Source organism: Scyliorhinus canicula, chromosome 2, assembly GCF_902713615.1.
Source record: "Scyliorhinus canicula chromosome 2, sScyCan1.1, whole genome shotgun sequence".
NCBI lineage: Eukaryota > Metazoa > Chordata > Chondrichthyes > Carcharhiniformes > Scyliorhinidae > Scyliorhinus > Scyliorhinus canicula.
This window is the reverse complement of record NC_052147.1, coordinates 34,569,981-34,596,729: the sequence shown is the minus strand read 5'-3', so window position 1 is coordinate 34,596,729 and position 26,749 is coordinate 34,569,981. Positions and strand designations below refer to the sequence as shown.

Below are 26,749 nucleotides of genomic sequence, written 5' to 3'. Positions count from 1 at the left end.
GCTACGAAGAGAAGGAGGTTAGAGTATTTCCGATTGCACCGGGGACGAGGCAGGGGTGTCCCCTGTCCCCCCTGCTCTTTACGCTGGCGATTGAACCCCTGGCCATGGCGCTGAGGGAGTCGAGGAACTGGAGGGGGATAGTGCGGGGGGGAGGGCGGGAAGAGCATCGGCTGTCGCTATATGCGGATGACCTACTGTTGTATGTGGCGGACCCGGTGGGGGGAATGCCGGAAGTGATGAGGATCCTTGGGGAGTTTGGAGATTTCTCCGGGTACAAGCTCAATATGGGGAAGAGCGTGCTGTTCGTAGTGCACCCAGGGAACCAGGAGAGGGGAATTGGTGAGCTCCCATTGAAAAAGGCAGAGAGGAGTTTTAGGTACCTGGGGGTACAGGTAGCTAGGAGCTGGGAGGCCTTACATAGGCTTAACTTTACGAGGCTGGTGGAGCAGATGAAGGAGGAGTTTAAGAGGTGGGACGTGCTGCCACTCTCCCTGGCGGGCAGGTGCAGTCAGTCAAAATGACGGTGTTCCCGAGGTTTTTGTTCTTGTTCCAGTGCCTCCCTATCCTGATCCCCAAGGCCTTTTTCAGGCGGGTCAACAGGAGCGTTATGGGGTTCGTGTGGGCGCAGAAGACCCCGAAGGTGAGAAGGGTGTTCCTGGAGCGGAGCAGAGATAGGGGGGGTTTGCGCTGTCTAACCTCTGTGGGTATTATTGGGCCGCCAACGTGGCAATGATACGCAAGTGGGTAATGGAGGGGGAGGGGGTGGCATGGAAGAGGATGGAGATGGCGTCCTGTGTGGGCACGAGCCTGGAGGCGCTGGTGACGGCGCCGCTGATGGTACACCACGAGTCCGGTGGTGGTGCCTACCCTCAAATTTGGGGACAATGGAGACGGCACAGGGTGGAGGTGGGGGCCTCGGTGTGGTCCCCGATACGGGGGAACCACCGGTTTATCCTGGGGAGAATGGATGGAGGGTTCCTGAGTTGAACACAGGGCAGGCATTAAAAGGATGGGGGACCTGTTTGTGGACGGGAAATTCGCGAGTCTGGGTGAGCAAGAGGGGAGGTTCGGCCTCCCCCCGGGGAACACCTTCAGATATATGCAGGTACGGGTGTTAGGCGGCAGGTGGTGGAGTTCCCACTGCTGCCGCCACGAGGGGTCCAGGACAGTGTGCTTTCGGGGACATGGGTTGGAGAGGGGAGGATATTGGCAACGTATCAGGTGATGCAGGAGGAGGAGGGGGCCTCGGTGGAGGAGCTGAAAGGTAAGTGGGAGGAGGAGTTGGGTGAGGAGATCGACGAGGGACGTGGGCAGATGTCCTGGGGAGGGTAAATTCCTCCTCCTCTTGCGCGAGGCTTAGCTTAATACAATTCAAGGTGCTGCATAGGGCGCACATGACCGGGCAAGGTTGAGCCGGTTCTTTGGGAGAGAAGACAGATGTGTTAGATGCTCAGGGAGCCCAGCAAACCATACCCACATGTTCTGGGCGTGCCCAGCGCTAGAGGTCTTGTGGGGGGGGCGTAGCAGAGACAATGTCAAGGGTAGTTGGATCCAGGGTTGAGCCAAGCTGGGGGCTCGCAATATTTGGGGTGGCAGAGGAGCCGGGAGTGCAGGAGGCGAAAGAGGCCGGTATGCTGGCCTTTGCGTCCCTGGTAGCCCGGCGAAGGATTCTTCTTCAGTGGAAAGATGCGAGACCCCCAGGCGTGGAGTCCTGGATTAACGACATGGCAGGATTTATTAAATTGGAGATGGTCAAGTTTGCCTTAAGGGGATCGGTACAAGGGTTCTTCAGATGGTAGCAACCATTCCTAGACTTTCCGGTGGGGCGGTAGGCGATGGTCAGCAACAGCAGCAACCCGGGGTGGGTGGGGGATTCATGATTTGTTTTTCTTGGTTGGGTGTGTATATTTGCGTTTATATCGTTTATCTGTTAATTTATTCTTTTTGTATAGGGGGGGGGGGGGGGGGGGGGGTTTGTTCTTATTTCTTTGTGTTATTTTATTGTTGACAATTTGTGAAAACATGAATAAAAATTATTTTTTAAAAAACATCAAGATCATTAATATGTATCAGGATGTTGGCGACATGGTGGCACTGCTGCTTCGCAGTGCCAGGGACCCGGGTTCAATTCCGGCCATGGGTGAATGTGGAGTTTGCACTTTCCCCTCGTTCCTGTGTGGGTTTCCTCTGGGTGCTTTGGTTTCCTCCCACAGTCCAAATATGTGCAGGTTAGGTGGGCTTACGGGGATCTGGCGGAGGAGTGGGCCGAGGTAGGGTGCTATTTCGGAGGGTTGGTGCAGACTCAAAAGGCTGAATGGCCTTCTTTTGCACTGTAGGAATCCTATGTTCTAAAAGCAAGGGTCCCAATACTGATCCCTGTTTTTACAAGCTGCAAGAGCGAATAAGGTCTCTGCAAAGGTTGACGGAACGGAAGACTGAAAAAAGTTTGCCAAGGTCTTGACGCTGTCAATCTGACAAAATGTTGGTCATAGTAGTTATCTTGGAGTCCTTTCAGATGATTCTTTCATGAACACTGTGTGCTAACTCTCGCTTATCACAGCTTAATTGGCTTGCAATACAGGTGAGTTATACTGAGATGAGAATTTTCTGTTGAAGGTGAACAGCCACTCTGGACTGCAGCCAATACGGGTGGGTGGCGGAAGATAGAGGGGCAATCTTTCCTCACAGCTTGCTCTCAACGCGCACACTAAGTTCAAACTAAAACTTCTCACAGGCCTGGTGTTTTGAGCCAGTATCCGCTGTAATATTCTAATGTCTAATCGGCTGGAGCCCAAGGCCTGACAGCAGTATTTATTTATGTTCATTCCAGTAAACAAAATAACTCCTATCTCACCTGGTGTCTTGCTGGTCAACTAGCTGAGGTCATGTGATTTCTTGAAACAAAAAGCTTGCTCACAGACCAAAGTTAATTTGTAGCCTTTTTAAAAAAGAACTCATGAGAGTCCTTTCAATTTAAAAAGCATATAGTCCTTGGAGATATGGATTCTTCCACATCCTTCCACCCTTAATGAATGAAGCACCATTTCCAAATGCATTTTATTACAGAATTCAGGAAAATCATATACAACATATTAAAATTCAAACATATACTCCTTATATAAAACCTATACAGCTTTCTCTGATCTGCTTGATTTCCAAATAATTCTAACATAATTACATTCTTAATAATGCATCAGCAATTATGTTATGCTTGACCATAATATGAACAACCTTTAAGTTATAAGGCTGTATTAGAAATCTCCATTGGAACAGTCTCAGTCTTATTTTAAAAATGTATTTTATTACGAACATGTATCAAAACAGGTTACAGCGAATAAACACCCCAGAAAACTTGCTTCCCAGCAATCAACTATACAGTATGTACAAATTTTTCCCCTTTATCACCCCCTGCCCCCGGTGACGAAGAGCCCCTCAAATATGGTCACAAACATCCCCCACCTTTCCTCAAACCCCCCTAAGAGCCCCTTAACTCATACTTTATCTTCTGTAACCGCAGGAAGTCGTACAGGTCATCCAACCTAACCGCTACCCCCCATGGCCATGGCAATGCCGACCGCTTCCCTCCCAGCTTCGCTTGTCTTCACTTTTTTTATTGATTCATGGGATTTGGGCTTTGCTGGCTAGGCCAGCATTTATTGCCCATCCATAATTGCCCTTGAGAAGGTGATAATGAGCTGTCTTCCTGAACTGCTGCAGTCCACGTGGTGTTAGGCAGCAACTTCCAGGATTTTGACTCGGTGAGAGTGAAAGAATGGTGATGTATTTCCAAGTCAAGGTGGTAAGTGGTTTGGAGGGGAACTTCCAGTTTACAGTGTTGCTTTTTGTTTGCTGCCCATGTCTTTCTAGGTGGTAGAAGTCCTAGGTTTGGAAGGTGCTGCCTAAGGAGCGTTGATGAGTTCCTGCAGCGCATCCTGTAGATGGTACACACTGCTGCCACTGTGTGTCGGTGGTGGAGCAAGTGAATGTTTGTGGGTGGGGTGCCAATCAAATAGGCTGCTTTGTGTCAAGCTCTTGAGTGTTATTGGAGGTGCACTCATCCAGGCTAGGGGATTGGGGGAGTCAGGAGATGAGTTCTTCACTGCAGAATACCTAGGCTCTTGTAGCCATAGTATTTATAGGGCTTGTCCAGTTCAGTTTCTGGTTCATGGTAACCCCTGGGATATTGATAGGTTTCATTCTGAGTCTTAAAACCTTTCTACACAGGCCAAGGAATTATGGTCAGATCCCAGACCCGTGTTATGCTCCTCATGCTCAATGTGGGAGTTCAGGGACGCGGCCGATGTCCCTGACTCCTTCATGTGCGCAAGGTGTGTCCAGCTGCAGCGCCTGTTAGACCGCATGACAGCTCTGGAGCTGCGGGTGGACTCACTTTGGAGCATCCGCGATGCTGAGGAGGTCGTGGATAGCACGTTCAGTGAGTTGGTCACACCGTAGATTAGGATTGGTGAGGCAGACAGGGAATGGGTGACCAAAAGGCAGAGAAAGAGCAGGAAGGCAGTGCAGGTGTCCCCTGCGGTCATCTCCCTCCAAAACAGGTATACAGTTTTGGATACTGTTGGGGGAGATGACTCACCAGCGGAAGGCAGTAGTAGCCAGGCTCATGGCACCGTGGCTGGCTCTGCTGCACAGAAGGGCGGGAAAAAGACTGGCAGGGCTATAGTCATAGGGGATTCAATTGTAGGGAGTAGACAGGCGTTTCTGTGGTCGAAAACGAGACTCCCGAATGGTATGTTGCCTCCCGGGTGCTCAGGTCAGGGATGTCTCCGATCGGCTGCAGGACATACTAAAGGGGGAGGGTGAACAGCCAGTTGTCGTGGTGCATAGAGCCACCAACGATATAGGTAAAAAAAAAAAGGATGAGGTCCTACAATCAGAATTTAGGGAGTTAAGAGATAAGTTAAAAAGTAGGACCTCAAAGGTAGTAATCTTAGGATTGCGACCAGTGCCACGGGACAGTCAGATTAGAAATTCAAGAATAGTCAGTATGAATACGTGGCTTGAGAGATGGTGCAGGAGGGAGGGGGTTCAGATTTTTGGGACATTGGAACCGATTCTGGGGGCGGTGGGACCATTACAAACCAGATGGTCTACACCTGGGCAGGACTGGAACCAATGTCCTAGGGGGTGCTTTTGCTAACACTGTTGGGGAGGTTTTAAACTAATGTGGCAGGGGGATGGGAACCAGATTAGGAAGTTAGAGGTCAGTAAAGAAGCAGCAGCTAAAGCCGGTAAGGTACGAGATAATAAACTCCATGTGACTAAGGGGCAGAGTCGACAGGGAAGGGATGATGAACGCAAAGGGCCAGGTGGTCTGTCGTGCATTTGTTTTAATGCGAGAAGTGTAGCAGGTAAGGCAGATGAACTTAGGGCTTGGATCAGTACCTGGGAATATGATGTTATTGGTATTACTGAGACTTGGTTGAGGGAAGGGCAGGACTGGCAACTGAATATCCCAGGGTATAGATGCTTCAGGAGGGATAGAGAGGGAGGTAGAAGGGGTGGAGGAGTTGCATTACTCGTCAGAGATGATATCACAGCTGTGATTAAGGAGGGCACGATAGAGGATTCGAGCACTGAGGCAATATGGGTGGAGCTAAGAAATAGGAAGAGTGCAGTAACATTGTTGGGACTTTACTACAGGCCTCCCAAAAGTGAGCATGAAGTAGAGGTACAAATATGCAGACAGATTATAGAAAAATGTAGGAGCAATAGGGTGGTTGTGATGGGAGATTTTAACTTCCCCAACATTGAACGGGATTAGTGTAGTGTTGGAGGCGTAGATGGAGCAGAGTTTGTAAGCAGCATCCAGGAGAGTTTTTTAGAGCAGTATGTCAATGGTCCAACTCGGGAAGGGGCCATACTGGACCTGGTATTGGGGAATGATCCCGGCCAGGTGGTTGATGTTTCAGTCGGTGATTACTTTGGGAATAGCGATCACAATTCCGTAAGTTTTAGAATAGACAAGGACAAGAGTGGTCCGAAAGGAAGAGTGCTAAATTGGGGAAAGGCAGAGTATAACAAAATTCGGCAGGAGCTAGGGAATGTGGATTGGGAGCAGCTGTTTAAGGGTAAATCCACATTTGAAATGTGGGAGTCTTTTAAGGAAAGGTTGATTAGAGTGCAGGACAGACATGTTCCTGTGAAAATGAGAGATAGAAATGGCAAGATTAGGGAACCATGGATGACGGGTGAAATTGTGAGACTAGCCAAGATGAAAAAGGAAGCATATGTAAGATCGAGGCGACTCAAAACTGATGAAGCTTTGGAGGAATATCGGGAAAGTAGGACGAATCTCAAACGCGCAATAAAAAGGGCTAAAAGGGGTCATGAAATATCTTTGGCTAACAGGGTTAAGGAAAATCCCAAAGCCTTTTATTCATATGTAAGGAGCAAGAGGGTAACTAGGGAAAGGATTGGCCCACTCAAAGACAAGAGAGGGAATTTATGCATGGACTCAGAGGAAATGGGTGAGATTCTTAATGAGTACTTTGCATCAGTATTCACAAAGGAGAGGGACAAGACGGATGTTGAGGCTAGGGATGGATGTTTAAATACTCTAGGTCAAGTTGTCATACGGAAAGGGGCAGTTTTGGGTATTCTAAAAGACATTAAGGTGGACAAGTCCCCAGGACCGGATGGGATCTATCCCAGGTTACTGAGGGAAGCGAGGGTCAAAATAGCTGGGGACTTAACAGATATCTTTGCAGCATCCTTGAGCACGGGTGAGGTCCCGGAGGACTGGAGAATTGCTAATGTTGTCCCTTTGTTTAAGAAGGGTAGCAGGGAAAATCCAGGGAATTACAGACCTGTGAGCTTGACGTCAGTGGGAGGCAAACTGTTGGAGAAGATACTGAGGGATAGGATCTATTCACATCTGGAAGAAAATAGACTTATCAGTGATAGGCAGCATGGTTTTGTGCAAGGAAGGTCATGTCTTACAAACCTAATAGAATTCTTTGAGGAAGTGACAGAGTTAATTGATGAGGGAAGGGCTGTAGATGTCATATACATGGACTTTAGTAAGGCGTTTGATAAGGTTTGCCATGGCAGGTTGATGGCAAAAGTGAAGTCGTATGGGGTTCAGGGTGTACTAGCTAGAGCCACCCGGGGGAGACATTGAGATGCTGGAATTTCTGGATGGGTTGGAGTACCCGAGGCTAGGGGAGGGAGACAAGGCTACATTAGAAGGAGCAATACTGGAGCAGGAGATAAAAGACGCCATTGGGAGGATGCAGTCGGGGTAGGCGGCAGGGCCGGATGGGTTTCCGGTTGAATATTATAAAAAATCTAAGGATAAGTTGGCACCCCTGATGGTAGGGATGTTTGAAGAGGCGATAGGGAAGGGAGTGCTGTCGCAAACCTTGGGCCAGGCATCGATTTCACTGTTGCTTAAAAAGGATAAGGATCCGACGGAGTGTGGGTCGTACAGGCCCATTTCCCTTAATGTAGACGCAAAGGTATTGGCAAAGGTACTGGCGGGTAGGCTGGAGGGGTGCCTCCCGAAGATGATAGGTGAGGATCAGACAGGGTTCGTGAAAGGGAGGCAGCTGTTTTCGAATATTAGGAGGGTCTTGAATGTCGTTATGGCACCGGCGGAAGGGAAGGAAACAGAGGTGGTTGTGGCACTGGACGTCGAGAAGGCGTTTGATAGGCTGGAATGGGGGTACGTGATGGCAGTGTTGGAACGGTTTGGGATTGGACCACGATTTGTGAACTGGATAAAGTTATATAAGGAGCCGAAGGCGAGTGTCCGCACGAACAATATCAGTTCGAGTCACTTCTCTCTCCACCGTGGGACGAGGCAGGGATGCCCCATGTTCCCCCTGCTGTTTGTGCTTGCGATTGAGCCGTGGCCATCGCATTAAGAAGTTCGGGAGCATGGAAAGGAATAGTATGGGGGGGATAGAGCATAGGGTGTCCTTGTATGCCGACGACTTGCTGCTGTATGTGTCGGAGCCGAGTGTGTCGATAGGAGGAATATTGGAGTTGCTGCAGGTATTTGGGTCTTTCTCTGGGTACAAGCTGAACTTGGACAAGAGTGAGTATTTCGTTGTGTCTCAACCGGGGGTGGGGGCAGGGGTGGTGGGGCTGCCATTCCGTAGGGCAGGGACTCACTTTAGGTATTTGGAGGTGCAGGTTGCCCGGGAGTGGGGAAGGCTTCGCAGATACATCACTAGTTTGGTGGGGAGAGTGAAAGCTGACCTGGCGAGGTGGGATGGTCTCCCTCTGTCACTGGCGGGTCGGGTGCAGGCGGTTAAAATGAATGTGTTGCCACGATTTCTGTTTATTTTTCAATGCCTACCGACTTTCCTGCCAAAGTCCTTTTTCAAGGATATTGAGGGGAGGATTACCTCGTTTATATGGAGAGGGAAGGTGGCCAGAGTGAGGAAGGTGCTGCTACAGAGGGGAAGGCAGGCAGGGGGTTTGGGTCTCCCGAACCTGATGTACTACTACTGGGCGGCGAATGTGGAGAAGGTGCGGAGCTGGGTCAGGAGGGCTGATTCCCAGTGGGTCAGAATGGAGGAGAGTTCGTGCAAGGGGTTGGGACTGAAAGCACTAGCAACGGGCCCGCTCCCGATAGCTCCGGGGAAATACTCAGGGAGTCTGGTAGTAATAGCCTCATTGAAAATCTGGAGGCAGTTTCGCCAACACTTCAGGTTGGGGGCAGGGTCAAGGGAAATGCCGATCCGGGAGAACCACAGATTTGAGCCAGGGAGGTGGGACGGAAGCTTTTGGAAATTGGAAGAGAAGGGGATTAAGACTCTACAAGATTTGTTTCCTCGGGGTCGATTTGCAGGATTGAGGGAGCTGGAAGCGAAGTATGGCCTGGAGCCGGGAGAAATGTTTAGGTATATGCAGGTTCGGGACTTTGCCAGGAAGGAGATACAGAGTTTCCCGGAGGAACCGGCCTCCACGTTGTTGGAGGAGATGCTGGCGGCAAGTGGATTGGAGAAGGGGACTGTCAGCGGTTTACGGAGCTATGTTGGAAAAGGATAAGGCACCACTGGAGGGCATCAAAGTGAAGTGGTAGGAAGAGTTGGGAGAGGTTATAGTGGAGGGGGTCTGGTGTGAGGTGCTCCGGAGAGTGAATGCCTCCACCTCGTGTGCGAGGTTGGGGCTGATACGGCTGAAGGTGGTGTACAGGGCACACACCTCACGAGGGCAAGGATGAGCCGATTCTTTGAAGGGGTAGAAGATTGTGTGAACGTTGCGGGGGGGGGGGGCGCTAATCACGTTCATATATTTTGGTCCTGTCCAAAGCTTGGGGAGTACTGGAAGGAGGTGTTTAGGGTGATTTCCAAGGTGGTGCATGTGAAGCTAGATCCAGGTCCCCGGGAGGCCATATTCGGGGTGTCGGATCAGCCAGGGTTGGAAACGGGTGCGGAGGCTGATATCATAGCCTTCGCCTCGTTGATCGCCCGAAGGCGGATCCTGCTGGGATGGAGAGCGGCCTCTCCACCCTGTGCCCTGGCGTGGCGAGGGGACCTGTTGGAATACTTGACCCTTGAGAAGGTTAAGTTCGAACTGAGGGGAAGCTCGGAGGGGTTCTACAAGTCATGGGCACTATTTATTATGCACTTTCAAGAACTGGATAACATCAAACATTAGTTGGGGGGGGGGGGGGAAAGGGAGGGTGGGGTGCGGGGGTAGGGGAGCTATGTATGTTGAAAATGGCTATGGGTAATCCCCGATTCCTTTTTTTTTCTTTGTCATTTGTTTATGTTAACATGCGGGCTGATGTCTGGGCATGGTGGGAGGATGGGATCGTTGTTACTGTTATGGGGTTTGAGATATTTGTTGTTGGTTATTGATTGTTGTTGGGTGTAAGTTCGGGAAAAAAATTGTGAAAAAGGAGAATAAAAAATATTTTTTTTAAAAACAAAACAAAAATTTTCTTAGGCAAAATTGAAACATCAAATTTATTTTTCTTAGCTATTGGGCGAGTTAAAATTGTTTTTAATGTTCTTGTTTTTGCAGAGCACATATACAGGACGCGTGCTGTCACTGCAGGAAATGTTGTTGCAAGTTGGACGGTTAAATGCAGAAGCAATAAGAGGCCAATGGGCCAACCTGTCTTGGGAACTTCTGTATGCCACAAATGATGATGAGGAACGATACAGCATACAAGCACACCCTGTGTTACTGAGAAATTTAACTGTGCAATCAGCAGACCCTCCCCTTGGCTATCCCATTTATTCATCTATGCCAATTCATATACCTTTGTTCTGAAGAATTTCATTGCAAGTTCTAATCCATGTTTAACACTGAGTTATTACTATAGGAGCAATGAAAGTAAAATGTTTCCCTCATTGTTAAAGGTTGAGGCTTGGCACTTTGTATAAATTACCACTTGAACTAGTACAAATCAATGCTTTGGTAGATACTTCCATGTATCAACTATGCAAAAATTATTGGATTTATTGCCAGAATAATTTTGGTACTTTTTAAAACTTCCTGATGATTTTTGATTAGTGGATTTTGTAGTATTTTTGTATCCCTGGAAACAAAAGGGTGGGTGAGGTTGGGGTATGCTATAAGCTGGAATTGGTCTCAACTGTGAATCCTTTGTGTTTTAAATGTATGCCAAAACCTATGTTAGGGATATGAAGATTGAGAGAACTGTGATTTAGTATCTTAAGTATGTGCCACTAGTTTTGAAGAGAGTGTATGTTGTATACTATTTTCTGCATTATAAGTTCAATAGATTGTGTTGAATTGTGAAAGTATGGCAGCTTATTGAAAACAAATTTGGAATGAGGCACATTTTAAAAAATGTTTGTTCTGAAATATTTCACTACCAGATTGTATTTATCAGGAATAAAATAATTGACAGTAAAATATTGTTACCTCTGAGTTTTCCTCTTCAAAATCCCATTGCCATGGGTTACCAGTACTAAGAAAATGCTTCATTATTGTTGATAAAATACCTATTTGGTTTTAAAGTTACAATAAGTTCAACACAACACAAATTGAGAACTTGCTTGATGTGATAAAGTCCTAGTAAAACCATTTTAAAGTCCCAGGCTAAAATCCTTTGGCACACTGCAGTTGCAACTGCTCATTTCGGATGGAATGTATGGATATATTTTTTGGAATTGTTTCATTTTGTAACAGTGCAAACGGATATATCATAGTTAATTTGGAATGAAGTATGCATTTTTTTTTTGCTAGTTCTATAAGTTGCATTTTAAAACTTCAAATGATGGTGGACTGTTAAAAGGCACTTGAGTATTAGAGCCGCAGAATGTAAGAGCTTGGTTTCAGTTACTCTTTCTGCTCACTTACCAATCTGAGTTGTGCAGAGCATAGGCTCCAGTAACAATCTGCTGCATTGAAGGAAATGTGTGAAGAGTTGCATATATATGGTCCTGCGTGGTTACGAGTGTTTACCAACAAAAGACATTGGTGACAACCGGTTAGTACTGTAGTCTGACTGACCAACCTGTTCACCCATACATAAAGAAAATAATGTTTAAGTGCACAACATTTGGAATACTAGTAAAGAAAGTTATTATTTGGTTAATCAATTACATTGTTATAAAAGATTGTTTTCATTAAGAATGTACAAGATCATAGGGTGCCAGAAAGCACACCTTTTCTGAAATGTCTGTGCAAATGTTTTTAAAACCATACTAGGATTATATTGAACATGATTAAATCTCAATAAACAGTGCCTTTTATTTTTAGTACTGCATAGTATGAACCATTTAGCGTGTATAACCTTCCATTATTTTAGTATCCCTTAACAATGATCAGTTTTTTAAATGGATGGACAAGTCCTGTTTTAAAAATGAGCAATACATTTTCAAATCAGATTTATTAGAAGTGTAGGTCATCGTATAATTAAATTACAATGACATGTACAGCTGTATTTGATACAACTTTTATGATTTAGTCTCTGGATTTAAATCTGTATATAGTGGAGAACCTTTACTGTTTTGTGAGCCTCTATAAAATTAAAGTTTACTTCTATATCAGCAATGACTTTTTTGTCTTTTGTTAATCACCATGGAGTCTCATAAACCAGATTAAATTAAAATCTACTCTTCCATTACTTTTCATATACTTGAAATTGCTCATGATAACAGATTTTGATGCTATTCTAATTTAGCATGCATTAACTAATGTAAAGAATAATTTTCCAATCTCAAACCCACAAAATTCAAACCAACCAGTAAATTAAAAATACTGTAATACTAAGGTGCCTAGCTTTCTGGTCACAGAATTCAATGTTCTCATTTTGGCGGTTGTGTGTAGGTCACAGTTTGTTCACCCCAGTTCTGTTTTGAAATTTTAAAAAATTAGTACAAAGTATACTTCTAATGCATTTTAATTTATAAAATCTCGTTATACTTTTTAAACACTCTGGCTATTAAGCCAATGTCGATTTGTGTCTTTAAGAAAAAGCAGCAGCAGGGTGAGCCTGTGCTCGTCGGTTATTTAGTTCCTGAAGATTCACTCGGTTTCATTATTATTTGATAATGAATAAGCCAGATCCTAGTGTTCGAAACGAGCAACAACATAAATTTGCTACCTTTTGTTGGCCCTTCCATTTTGCTGAAAGCAGATGTCCGAGTATTGGTTGATTGAGAAGACTCAAGCTTGGGATGATGGACGGAAAGCTGTACTTGGGGACTGCATAAGAATATACAGTTGTATTTATCCATGGTCTATGCATATCATTGGGTTCTATACCTCCAAATGGTGGGTGTAACCAAAGCGCTCTCACAACTTGTCGTCAATTGAATTATTAATTGTTAGTTGTGTGGAAATACAGTTCCTTCCATTTACCTGGTAAGACCTCTAATCCATGCTCGTCAATTTTCTGACAGCCAACTGCCCCAAGATATGTAACTTGGGAATGGACAAAAAAGGTAGGAGATTAATTTACTAATGTTACATATTTAAAATTATAAGGGATGAATGTATCTGCAGAAGTCTGATTACAACAAGTGTGATAAAAGGTATCTATTGGTCAGAGTCATTATTCCTGGGATGAAGTATTTTTTCCACACAGTTTTACAATGTTAGAAACATTGTTTGGGGTTCTCGTCTGGTATTCTAACAAACGGGATCTGGTCCGGTATCCTAACGCACAAGTCACAAATGTAGGGTGTTAAATATGGATAGTAAAAGCTTCTCTCAAAATTTGATAGAATGGTTTTTATTGAGTTAAAGTGATTAGAAAAATTTAAATGGTAAAAAAAACTCACTCACCAAAAAGTGCTACTCAAATGTTATCATTAAAGTGATTAAGCATTTTTGCCATTCCATTAACATGTAATTTTCTTTAGGAGATCATGTCTCATGCTGGCAGAGAACATATAAGGCAATGCAACCAATTCTGTACCATTGGCCACTTCAGGAAACCTGAAAGTTGGACCTTGCCAACCTCCACTCCCAAAGCACTTTATAGATCGGGAATACCTTTCTGACTGGTAGTCATTGACATAAATGCTGCAGTCAATTTGTGCACATCAAGATGCCATAAATAGCTTTGAAATAAATACCAAGATACTTAATTATTTACTAGTATTAATTGAAGGCAAAAATGTTGGCAAGGATGGCAACAGAATTGTGATTTAAAAAAAAAATTTAGAGTACCCAATTCATTTTTCCAATTAAGTGGCAATTTAGCGTCACCAATCCACCTACCCTGCATTTCTTTTGGATTGTGGGGGTGAAACCCACGCAAACACAGGGAGAATGTGCAAACTACACACGGATAGTGACTCAGAGCCGGGATCGAACCTGGGACCTCGGCGCCATGAGGCTGCAGTGCTACCCACTACGCAACCGTGCTGCCTTAGAATTGTGACTTTTGACATCCACATTAGAAATCAAGACCTTGGTTTTGCAGCCTATTTGAATGAGTGCGCCCCCCCCCCCCCGCCCCGCAATACTGCAATTCAATGAAGTGTCTTAACTCACCATCATCAAAAACATTAACATCTGCACAAATGCTTGCACAAAATCCATCGATATTATTTACCCAGAAAGATTATTTATATTTCCATAGTGGCATACTTGCAAATTTGAGCAATGTAGAGCAGATGAAGAAATAAAATCAACCATTTCAAAATTGTCAATTTATTATTGTTGAGGGAAGTGTACATATTGAATTAACTATTAGTTTCCCATCACTTACAATAGTCAATTTGTGTAAACAAGATCAGAACCTATGCCCCGTTTTATATTCATCACAACCACCTGAACCATTTTTCAAATTAAATGTCTTTACAAAACAATGAACAGATTATTAAACTATTACAATATAATAAAATTAATAACAAGTTTGCATAATTCCCATCAATTTCTTACATTATAAATTTCCAGGTCCACATTCACACTAATTACATAGTCTTGCCAGTGCAGATGCTTAGATTTACTATTAGTGGAAAGATATAATTGCAATCTTGCAGAGTATCAGATGGTTATGTGCCGAGTATCAGATGTGCACAGATAAATTTAGAATGGAATTATGAAAGTAAGACTGAATTCATTTAAAATTGAGTCAGAATAATGTCAGTGCACCGGGGTCCAATTAACCTCAAGCTGTTACCATGAGCAATGAAGTGCCATGTGATTGACCGGTTTGCATTAATTAACTGTACTATTGGAAAGAAGGGAGTATATCTTCACTGTACTGAAGAATATTCTTTCAAAAAGCTGTATCTTAGTTTTCTTTCAACATTTTCACACTTATGGTCTAAATCGAATAACCATTTGGCTATTGACTGCCATTTTAAATGTGTAGTTTCCTTATTTGAAATGATGGACCCTGGAGAGACAGCAGTGGTTTCATGAAGAGAAGCAAATCTAGGCCAATAATGCAATTGGGATCTCTGCTATTTTAACAGAAAACCATAGTCATTCCAATTCCCCAATTTGCCAGTGGCTCATGATGTCCATTCACGGTTCCACAATGCCAATAGATATAATTTGGAAGCAACCTGGAACCCAGGACGTTCCAAAACAATAAAGTACTATTGAAGTATTGCCACTATTGTAATATAGGAAGCTGTTATGCTCTGAGGCCACCAGGATGAATGTCGTTAACTTAACATTTCCATAAAACAGTTGTGGAACATGGGCCGGGATTCACCGTTTCTGAGACCAAGTGTTGACGCCAATGGAGAATCGGTGGACTTCAATTACAGAAGAATCGGCTCCACACCTGCACCGATTCTGATACTATTAAGGGGCTAGTACATGCGCCATATGAAACACAATCGATTCTAATGAAAAACAGTGTGGGATTCGTCAGGTCCGAGATTGACACCGAGGAGGCTGACAAGCTGCAGCCATTTAAACAATTCTCCCCCACACACCATCCCAGCCAACAAGAGCGGGACGTAAGGAGAACGGCACCAAGGTTCGCGGACACAGAACTTAAGACCCTCTTAGAAACAGTGGAGGAGAGTAGGACGATCCCGGCCCGGTAAGGCTGCCAGCTGCCACCGCTCGTCGTGCCTGGGCGCAGGTGGCAGAGGTAGGGCCATGGGCAACGTAGTCTGGACCGGTCAGCAGTGCAGAAACAAACTGCATGACCTCCTCAGGGCAGCCAGGGTGAGTAGGCAGCACTGTGCCCCTGGTACTAACCCTCCCCCCCTCCCACACCTGTAACCCTGACTCCCCCTCTCCCCACACACACACCCACCCTGCCCCACATACTGCCACCCATACCGGCCGGGTGCGCTGGCCACGGAGGCCGTCATCTACCCACCCCCTGGCTGCCTGACTGGCCCCTCACCATGGTAGAGCAGAGGGCTCTGGAAATGGCCAGCGGCCCGGAGGAAAGGGAGGTCGCCAAGGTGGAACTCGGCCATGGGTGAGGAAGTGAGACCCTGCTGAGTTACGGTTCCCCCATGACACGTGTGTCAACACCACCCTCCACACCATCCTCACCCCACCACCCTCGCTGCCACCCAACAGCCCACCACCACCACCCCCCCCAGCCAACGATCTAATCATTGATTTTGTCTAGTCTTGCAGGACCTGCTGGTGATCTGCCGTCCCCCGCCCCAGCCAGTGCCACAGCCGGAGCCCCCTTGTGGGCCGAGCAGTGATGGGAGAAGCTTGGACACCAGCCCTCCATCCGAGACTCAGGACACACCAGAGCTTGTGTCAGAGGATGACACTGATTTTCCGCAACAGCAATCTCCAACATCCTCCACCACCCCAGAGACACTCACTTCAGTTGGGCATGTTAGTGAAGAGGCTCCTGGAACATTCTCTGGTGCGCACCCCACAATTAACCCAGTATAGCAGGTAGAGGTAGGAGCACCCGAGGGGGCGGGCGGTTTGAGGGCAGGCCGATCCCAGGGACTAGCTGCAGTCCAGATGGGTCTCGAGCTTCTGAAACAGACAGTCCCATCTATAGTAGTCCAGGGACTACATGAGGTGTCAGCAAGTATCCAGTGCCTGCAGGTGCAGTTGGAGGAGTCCAACCTCGTGCAGGAGCAGGAGGTGGTGCCGACCATACCTGCCACCCAGGTCAACACCGCATGGGTGGCGTCCACAGTAGAGGCAATGGAGGCAATGGTTTCGGCTATGGAACGGCATGCCCGAGGCCTGGGGTATTCTGTGCAGGTGCGGGCTGAGGCCCAGGACAGGGTTGCCGCATCACAGGTGAGCATGTCCCAGAGCCACCTGGAAATTGCAGCGGCGTTCCTGAGCATGGGTCTCACCATGGCAGAACAGAGGGCCCTGGAAGTGGCCGGCGGCCCGGAGGAATGTTGGGTCACCAAGGTGGAGCTCGGCCATGGGGGAGGAAGTGAGGCCTCATTGAGTCACACCAGGCCATCGCTGGGAAAGTCGGCAACATTGCCCAAGTGCTGGCCAACGTAGCGCAGACACAGAGGGAGGTGGCCCAGTCCCAGAGGGAGATGGCGCAGTCACTGGCTGATGTGAGACAAACACAGAAGGTGGTGGCACAGTCGCAGTATGATGTGGCGCAGTCCCAGACGGAGATGGTCCACTCTCTGTGCTCCCTGGTTCCCAGCATGCAGATCCTGGTCGAGACCAGAGCCAGCCTCCAGGACTGGCAGTGCCAGGTGGCAGGGGAGCCTCAGGAGGTAGCTCCCCTCGCACCCTTCTCCCATGAAGTAGCCCAGGGGCTATTGGACACCTCGAGGGAAGAGGAGGTGATGGGGCATGTGCCGGTGACTCCACAGGGGGGTGCCAGAACACTGCAGCATTCTCCCCCCCCCCCCCCCCAGTGCATCTGGTGGGAAGCAGGCAGAATGGCAACACCACACCACCTGCGGCACCCGAGCAGTGGCCGGGCATGTGTAATTCCGGTTGCCCCAGAAGACGCCTGCCAACGGGGACCCAGGTCACAGGGCAGGTATCACAGCAGAACACCTCCACTCCTGCTGTACCATCTGGGGAGCTACCTAGACGTTGCCTTAGGGCCCACAAGGCCAGGTGCTCTGTCTGATGGGTGTGAGGGGTGGGGTGGTTTGGGCTTGGCGGGGGCGGTGGAAAAGGGTGGACATTCCCCTACCAGCCTCCCCGAACAGACGCCGGAATTTGACGACTAGGGGCTTTTCACAGTAACTTCATTGAAGCCTACTCGTGACAATAAGCAATTTTCATTTTCATTCATTTTTCATTGGGGGGGAAAAGGGCGGACGTTGAGTGGGGGGGGGGGGGGGGGGGAAATGGTGCAGACACTGTGGGTGGCCCGTGCTCCCCACCTCTTCCCCTTCCCACCACCGACTGTCCCCACCATCGCCACCCCAGGGATTTGATGGGACTATGTGAAGGAATGGCCAGCTCGCATGCAGGGATCACCCCGGTGGACGGTGGAAAGTGCTGCAGTGGGAAGGAGTTAGACATGGTCATACGATGTGGAGTAGCAAAGCTCATCGCAGAGCAGGTTGTCATCATCCTCCATCCCACGGACCAGACCCGTTATTACTGCCAAACCAGGCCCCGCCCCATAGTGCGGCAGGTAAGTATCACGGAGGGTTTGAGGTGGGGGAGCGTCTCGTGCGCATTGCTTCTGGCGCACACGTCGTGCGGTCTCCCATGTCTGCCTGGGCTCCATGTCCTGCCCGCCCTCACCCTTCCCCGCATCCTCCTCGTCGGACGAAGCCTACTGGTCCTCCTCCTCCGCCCACTGTTGGGCGATGTTGTGGAGGCTGCTGCTGTCCTCCCCATACCCCTGCCAGGTGGTGACCATCATCTGGCAGATATGTTGCATTGTCTCTCTGCTCAGCCGGAGTCTTCAACGGCATGCCCAATCTGGCAGGTCCTCGAATGACAGGAGGTGCCGGTACACGCGATGCATCATGTGGCACCTCCTCCTCGGCCTGTTGGACAGACGGCTCTCCAACCTGGGCGGCAGCCATCTGCCCCTCTGCTGCCCGCTCCGCTGCTACAGCTTCCTCCTCCTCCTCGAGGAGCTCCCGCTCATGCAGCCGCAGGGCAGCCCCCAGGGCTGCGGCGACTAGCAGGAAGGCCTGTGGGTGTTGCCCTGGGTGGGCCGCTGGTGGGTGACGGCCAGGAGTGTGTGGCTCTCTCTCCATCTGCAGCCACCATGCCAGTTTCCATATATTTAAAAGCACAAGTGAACCGTAGGAAACTCGGCCCATCGGAGGCGGAGAATCGCGGAGGCGCTGGAGAATAGGCTCTAATGATATGCAAATGGTGTCTACTGGACGTGCGGAGTGAAAAATGCATTTACGTCATTTTCGGGGCGATGGAGAATCACGATGTGGCGGGAAATCGGTATCTGCCGCGATTTTGGCATCAGAAGCTATTGTCACGCGAGTGGGTCACAGGCCAGTGTTGGGAGGGTGATGGAGTAATCGGTCATGGTGTTCCCGATCGCGTGAGAAGCGGCCAATGGCTGCGACCGGCTTTTAAATAAAACAATGCAGTCTTCGGCAGGAAGCTACAGCAGAGAAGGTCACGGACACGGACCTGGCACATACACTGAGGTAATAGAGAAGTAGCATTTATGTAGGGTCTTTCACATCCTCAGTGGCTAGAAGGTGTGAAAGGCATTTTATATAAAGATATATACACACACACACACACACAAGTTATTTTTTTGATACCTAAATTTAAACAAAACAGCGAGTGAAAACTATGATGGTCAGTAAACAATGGTGCATTTTCATTAAAAGTTACATTGCTGAAACTTCATTTTCTTTAGCCACAGCATTATGGCCACAGTTTCAAGCCGCTTTAACCTTTATTTCTCCAAAGTAAGAGACATCAGCATCCTGAAATATATGTTTTAAAAAACGATCAGCAATGCGAGCTGGAGGCTGGGAAACAAAGATACTGCTGTATACAATTGTGATGTTTCTAAATCTCAACTGTATATAAGTTTGAGATTATCTATATACATCAAATTATCTATCGTTGTGGGCAGGTTTGACGATGTATGATTTCATGAGCATTATAATCATGTAGGTACTCCCACAGTGCTTATAGGCAGGGAGTTCTAAGATTGCGACACAGTGATAAGGAAATGGCAATACATTTCCATGTCAGGGAACCTACATGTAATGGTGATGTTCCCATTCACCCTCATCCTTCTGGTGGTGGATGCTGCAGGTTTTGGGAGCCGGGTCAAGGAAACCTTGCGTGAGTTGAAGTGCATTTTCTAGATGGTGTACACTGCAGCCATGATGCACTGGTGATGGAGGGAATTGGATGGGATGCCAATCAAGCACCTACTTTGTCCTGGATGATGTCCAGTTTCTTGAGTATTGTTGGAACAGCACCCATCAAGGCAAGTGAAGGATATTCCATCCCATTTCTGACATTGTTAATGGTTGAAATGGCAGTTAGGAGGTAAGACACTTGCCATTGAATATCCAATCACTGACATGTTCTTTCAGCCACAATATTTGAGCAGCTGATCCAGTAAAGTTTGTCAAAGGTGACCCTCGGGATGTTGATGGTGGCAATGCTGTTGAATGTCCAAGGAAGTGGTTATTCTCTCGTTGAACATTGTCTAGGTCTTCTTGCATGCAAGCACAGATTGCTTCAGTATCTGAGTAATTGTGAATGGAACTTACACTGTGCTATTAGCAGCAAACATCCCCTTTTCTAACCTTATGATGGACAAAGGACACTGATGAAATAGCTGAAGAAGATTGGGCCCAGGATATACTCGGCAGAACTGCTGCACCACTCAGCACTGGGACTGAGATGAATAGCCTCCAAGAACCAGAATCTTCTTCCTTTGTGCTAGGTATCATTCCAGTCAATGGAGAGTTTTCCTCCAGGTTCCCACTGACTTGAACTTTACTGGGGCTCCTTGAAGCCACACTCGGGCAAATGCTGCCTCAATGTCAAGGGAAGTTATTTGTACCTCTTCAGTTATTTTATACATGTTTGGACTGACGGTGTGATGATGTCTGGAGCTGAGTGGCTCTAGCTGAATCCAAACTGATGTCTAGATTATTGATGAGTGTCAGAAAACAGAGGTAGTTTTAAGTAATCTATATTTGTATTTGTGGGTATTATAAATAAGTAATGGCTTTAAGCTAGCTTAATTTTGTGTTACTGTGTAAGAAAGGATTGAAACTTTAGTCAACTTCATGTTAAACAAAGATGCCTACGTATCCGTGAGCTTTGACCTCTTTAAACTGTCTGCATTGTAATTTAAAAAAAAAAAAATTTAGAATGCCCAATTCTTTTTTTACCCGATTTAAGGGGCAATTTAGCGTGGCCAATTCACCGACATTACACATCTTTGGTTTGTGGGGTGAGACATGGGGAGAATGTGCAAACTCCACAAGGACAGTAACCCGGGGCTGAGATCGAACCTGGGTCCTCGTCAGGCAGCAGTGCTAACCAATACGCCATCATGCTGCCTCGCCTGCATTGCAATTAAAGGGTTTATGACATGAAAACAAACAGGGTTTTAAAAAAAGACTAGATTATTGCTTAATAATGAGGGGCCCACACTTAAAAGCATAAGCACTTGTGGTTCAGTTGGAATCAGGTATCTGAGAAGAAAGCAGCTCTCATAAAAACTAACAGCAGAGAAGCAAAACAATGTTGTAAGGGGCAGAAAGCAAGTCCCAGAAGCTAAAGAGCAGATTGTTACAGAAACCAGCGAATGAAAAGAGAAAGCAAAGTAAGTCTGAAGTCAAAGGGACAAAGAACTGTAAAATACTGTTCACTAAGTTAAAGGAAGGGGCAGAGAGAGAATCCCAGTTAAAGACAAGAGCTGAAGGGTGCAGACCTATTGAAGTTGGCTTATGAGAATCCAGACATCTGAAGTAATCTTAAGGTTGGTGACACCTTAATACAGCCTGTGAAGAAGTGGTGTGGTTGGGTCCCCGAAATATTATGTGAAAGCTTGAACATATGTGGCAATCCAAAGCAGAGGAATACTGAAAAGAGAGATTAAAACCCTGCAAGTAGGTCCTTGATGAAGGCATCTGAGAGAAAGCACATTTGGCAAAAGGTTCAAAGGCACGTTTCTTCGAGACTGGAGTTTGGAAACACTCGTGCGTAAGCCAGAGTTCCAGTGAGACCAGCTGGCTCTAAGTGACATGTATCTGGAGAGATTTGATGAGAAAGCCACAATAGTTCAATTGAGTGGCATCTTCCATGTGATTTCAGGGTGAAGTGTGTCTGACCACAGTTGGTCTGCTGGTTTACATGAAATTTGTACTTGCCGAGAATATTATAGCGTAAGATATATTTTGTAACTTGTGTTATCCTCAAAAAATCTGTGAAGATATAGGTGGGGTAAAGGGGTATTGTATTATAGCCTATCTTTTCTTGTTTAAATGCTTTACCTCTTCTGTTAAATGTTAATTAGGAGTCCTGCAAATCTGTTCATCCATGTCTCTTTAAAAAAGAGTCAGTCTACTGAGCCAGGGTCCCACTCTAGGATCAGCCCGTTCAGTTGTAACATCAGCTGGGACCGTAACATAAGTCCTGTGTGATAGTGCTATCAATGACATCTTCCATCACAAAATGGTCTGTTAATATGCACAGATTAATCTTTCCAAAGTTTTACCTACCAGCCCACTTTTCACGTTTTTGATTCTCTTCACAGAAATCTTGTTTGCAACCAACCAGGCCAAGGTGGGAGCATACTGCCAAAGATAAACATAAAGTAGAATGGGCTGCTCTGAAATCCACAGCTCCTTTAATTCATTTGCCATACCAACCAGCATCAGTCGGACACAACGTGCCGTGGACATTTTGCAGGTTTGCACAGAGGTTTCAGTCACAGCCTAAGAAAAGCAATAACAAGTGTAAAACAAAATAATGACATTTCTGAACTCTCCTGTAGCTTATGTAAACATATCAGACATGCTTCCAGCCTGCCCCAAAAGAAAAAGTCCAATTGAGATAAAACTTGGGGTACTGTTTCTCCAATTTGAATTTGTTATGCTTTATATCTCTGTAAAAATATACTTCAATTTACTGATTCATTGAGTCACTAAAGATAAAAATTTACTGGTTCAGTCCTAATATGTTGAACTTTCTCAATATTTTCATTTGAGTGACTATTCAGTGAAGCACAGTGGTGAGCACTGTTGCTTCACAGCACCAGATTCCCAGGTTCGATTCCCAGCTTGGATCACTGTTTGTGCGGAGTCTGCAAGTTCTCCCCGTGTCTGCGTGGGTTTCCTCCGGGTGCTCCGGTTTCCTCCCACAAGTCCTGAAAGACGGGCTGTTAGGTAAATTGGATATTCTGAATTCTCCCTCAGTGTATCCGAACAGGCGCTAGAATGTGGCGACTAGGAGCTTTTCACAGTAACTTATTTGCAGTGTTACTGTAAGCCTACTTGTGACAATAAAGATTAATTATTAATTAATTAATTATTTATAAATTTAGAGTACCCATTTATTTGTTCCAATTAAGGGCAATTTAATATGGCCAATCCACCTACCATGCACATCTTTGGGGTGTGGGGGTGAAACCCACGCAAACACAGGGAGAATGTGCAAACTCCACACAGACAGTGACGCAGAGCCGGGATTGAACCTGGGACCGCGGCGTCGTGAGGCAGCAGTGCTAACCACTGTGCCGCTCTTTGAATGTTTATTCTAAACATTGTGGGAGTTTTACTTAAAATAATGAAAACATTGATTGAACTTTAAACATAGAAACATTGAAAATAGGAGCAGGAAGAGGCCATTCAGCCCTTCGAGCTGCTCCACCATTCATTATCATCATGGCTGTTCATCCAATTCAATAGTCTTATCTTCCCCCATATCCTTTGATCCCCTTCGCCCCAAGTGCAATGTCTAACTGCTTCTTGAAAATGTAATGGTTTAGCCTCAACTGTATTCTGTGGTAGCAAATTCCAAAGGCCGAGCACTCTTGGTGAAGATGTTTCTCTCCATCTCAGTCCTAAATGATCTACCCCGTATCCTCAGACTGTGACCCCTAGTTCTGGATACCCTGACCATCATAACATCCTTCTTGCATCTACCCTGTCTAGTCCTGTTAGAATTTTATAGGTTTCTATGAGATTCCCCCTCATTCTTCTGAACTACAGCTAATAAAATCTAAACTGACTCAATCTCTCCTCATACGTCAGGCCTGCCATCCCAGGAATCAGTCTCTGCACTCCCTGTATAACAAAACCATGCATCCTCAGGTAAGGAGGCCAAAACCACACACAATATTCCAGGTGTGGTGCTACCAATTTTTACATTATATTTTAATTTTTACATTAAATTATTACACAGTGTAAAAAATAATCCTTGGATATACTGCACTTGTGACTCTGGTAAATGATACATACCTTTACCTTATATAGCTCTTCGGCAAAAGCATTTTTCACAATATTAGAGTGGACTAGTCCTGGACAAACAGTGCTGATTATGATGCCTGGATAACTAGCAAGCTCTGGTCGAAGGGAATTAAAAAATCCCTAGAAAAGAAAATACAGGATAGAATCGACATGTGTGCTGTGTATGATACAAGTGATGGTCTTATCATCATTAAACTATTTCTATTACTTTTAATTGTATTAAATTTATGATGTTATGCTTAGCAGTGCATTCAAAACAACCAATATGCTAATGCCAAGAAGTAAGAATGTTTCTATGAATTCTAAACAAAAAAACATGATTAAGCATCTGTTATTTAATATGATTTACATAAACCCTGAATCTGCTTTTAACTTCTGAGAATTTGCCACCGAAAGTCACATCCCAAAACCGCTCAGATTTTGGTATTGTTGGTGCTCGTGATTCAGGCATGATGACATTAGGAGTGATCTAACGGAAAGGTTTCTGAGTGTCATTTGTAAACTGTTTTGCTGGGAGTTTCACATCAGCTCTGAAGGTAATTTCTCCGCCGCTCTTAGTCACTTTTTTAGACCTTTGAGAGTTTCTCCCCGATCAAGCACACACTTTGAATTATTTTCATCACTGGGGAGCTGAAATCAGTGGCCAGACCGGTTCCTCGGAGATCAGGCCACCATTTTGAAAGAATGACCTAATCACTAAGTGCGCTTGTAGTCCCCCACACCGCCCCACCCATGGCAATGTCACCCCCCACCAGGGCCGGCTCAAGGTACCGGCAACTCGGGCAGTCGCCCGGGGCGCCATGTGCTAGGGGGCGCCATCAAGGTGTGCGTGACCGGCGTCAGAGACCCGGCAGCGCGTAAAAGACTCGGGTCCCGCGCATGCGCAGTTGGGCCGGTGCCAACCAGCGCATGCGCGGTGGCCGCCCTCCCCCAGGCCGCCCCGCACAAACATGGCGGATGGATCCAGGCCCGCCGGTGGAAGAAAGGAGGCCTGCCGACAGAGAGACCGGCCCGCCGATCGGTGGGTCCCGATCATGCACCAGGTCACTCCGCCCCCCCCTTGGGCCCTCCCCCACCCCCCCCCCCCCCCCCACCGAAGGGCGCCGAAGTTCAGCTTGCCCGGGTCGCCAGCAACCCTAGGGCGGCGCTGCCCCCCACACAACCCCCCCCCCCACTGCCAAGTGATAACACCCCTCTATGGGGTCACTGTGGCCTCCCTTTTCAGGCCTGCTCACTCCCCCTTTCGGGACCCGCACCCTTCACCCCCTCCAACCTTCCAGGGGCCCCTTCATACCCCCTCTTTCTTCGACAAGGCTCCGCCAGGCCCTGACCCTTGACAGTGCCACCCAAGCATCTGACAGTGCTCCTGCCGGCTTTGGAGTGCCACCGGGGCACCTTGGCAGTGCCAGGGTGGCATTGTGAAGGTGCCATCCTGGTAGTGTCAAGGTGCCTGTGTTCCAGGGGGAGGGCTAGCCTACCTTATTCCTGACAATCAAGGCCTCCGATGGCCCGGGAGACCCCCAGAGTACCATTCCACCTGGTCCACATTTGTGTGGAACAGTAGTGAACGGCACCCGGCTGGGGGACTCCTTGGGGTGGCTGGGAGATGCCGGGAGCCTGGCAGATCCCGGGTGAGTATGCCTAAGTGGTTTTAAAACCGAATTAGGTGCGCAAGAAGTAAGAATCCCATTGGGCTGGGATCCTGATCGCGACACCTCGCGAGGCCTGGATAGATCTCGCAATGCGTACTGCTGCTGGGAAGCCTGCAGGAGACCACTCCCGCATTACGCCCACCGGTAGATCACGCCTATTATTAATGTAATGTTCAGCACACTGAAACTAGTAAAGGTCACAGAGAATTTAGCACTCTTCAGGTCATCGTTGGAGGGATTCTTTTTAAATCGACCCCAGTATGTGAAAAAAATCCAGGAATTTATACTTTAAATTAGTTTTTTAAAGTTTTTAAATTTAGAGTACCTAATTCTTTTTTCCCCCCAATTAAATGGCAATTTAGCATGGCCAATCCACCTAACCTGAACATCTTTGGGTTGGGGGCGAGACCCACACAAACACAGGGAGAATGCAAACTCCACCTGGACAGTGACCTGGGGCCGAGGACGAACCTGGGGCCGAGGACGAACCCATACTGCTAACCACTGTGTCACCGTGCCACCCATTTTAAAAAGCTTTAATGATGCATAAAAATATGATGCAGTTTTCCTTATCAGAGGTATAACGATCCCACAACTTTTGTACATCTTAGCTTCAGGATTTAAATAAATGGCTGCATTCTAAAAAAAATAAATGCAGCTCACTACAGTGCAGAATATGAAAAGAGCCATGCTATCTGAAATCGAATAGAAGAATAAAGGTCAATTAGAGAAGTTTGTAACAACTAAAATAATTTGTGAACACAATTGAATCACCTACTTGAACAGCATGTTTACTGCTTGCATAACCTGTAGAAACAGGTGCAGCGACAAGGCCTGCCAAGCTACTGACAGTAACTATTTGCCCATTCTCCTGTTTGATCATGTACGGTAACACACACTTGGTCAGTGAGACTGTACCAAAGAAGTTCAGTTGCATTATAGCTCTATAAACATCAAGATTTGTGTCCAGGAATAGGGAGCGTTGGGAACGTCCAGCATTGTTGACCAAAATGTCAATCTGGAAAAAAATCCAAGAAATATTAAACCAGCGCCAGAAACGTTTTTATGATGATTTCATGGGTTTTCAAACTTTTTATTAATTCATTCTTGAGATGTGGGCAACACTAGCTAGGCGAGCATTTATGGCACATCCCTAATTGCCCTTGAACAGTTGCTGGTGAACTGCCCTCTTGAACTACTGCAATCTCTGTGGCATAGGTATTCCCCCAATGCTGTTTGGAGTGGAGGGGGGGTTCCAGGGCTTTGACACAGTGGCCATGAAGAAATGTGATATATTTCCATGCCAGATGGTGTGTAGCA

General features: G+C 46.7%; 2 protein-coding genes across 5 annotated transcripts in view; one reads left to right on the top strand and one right to left on the bottom strand.

Annotated features, from left to right (window-relative positions):
• pcnx4 (pecanex 4) overlaps positions 1 to 12,003 on the top strand; it is a 72,714-nt gene extending 60,711 nt beyond the window's left edge. The window contains exon 11 of one of the 2 annotated variants that reach the window (XM_038775780.1): positions 10,000 to 12,003. In XM_038775780.1, the coding sequence (XP_038631708.1) occupies positions 10,000 to 10,251 (252 nt within the window). In that variant the 3' untranslated portion in view covers positions 10,252 to 12,003. The remainder of the gene's footprint in view (positions 1 to 9,999) is intronic. The other variant, XM_038775789.1, reaches the window with a different exon arrangement.
• dhrs7 (dehydrogenase/reductase (SDR family) member 7) overlaps positions 1 to 26,749 on the bottom strand; it is a 156,381-nt gene that overhangs the window by 97,869 nt on the left and 31,763 nt on the right. For 2 of the 3 annotated variants that reach the window (XM_038775810.1, XM_038775827.1), the window contains exons 5-7: positions 26,208 to 26,447; positions 23,769 to 23,897; positions 22,029 to 22,244 (exon numbers count right to left, since the gene is read on the bottom strand). In XM_038775810.1, coding sequence (XP_038631738.1) covers positions 22,029 to 22,244; positions 23,769 to 23,897; positions 26,208 to 26,447 — 585 coding nt within the window. Of the gene's footprint in view, positions 1 to 17,688; positions 19,260 to 22,028; positions 22,245 to 23,768; positions 23,898 to 26,207; positions 26,448 to 26,749 lie in introns of those variants that run through there. The other variant, XM_038775818.1, reaches the window with a different exon arrangement.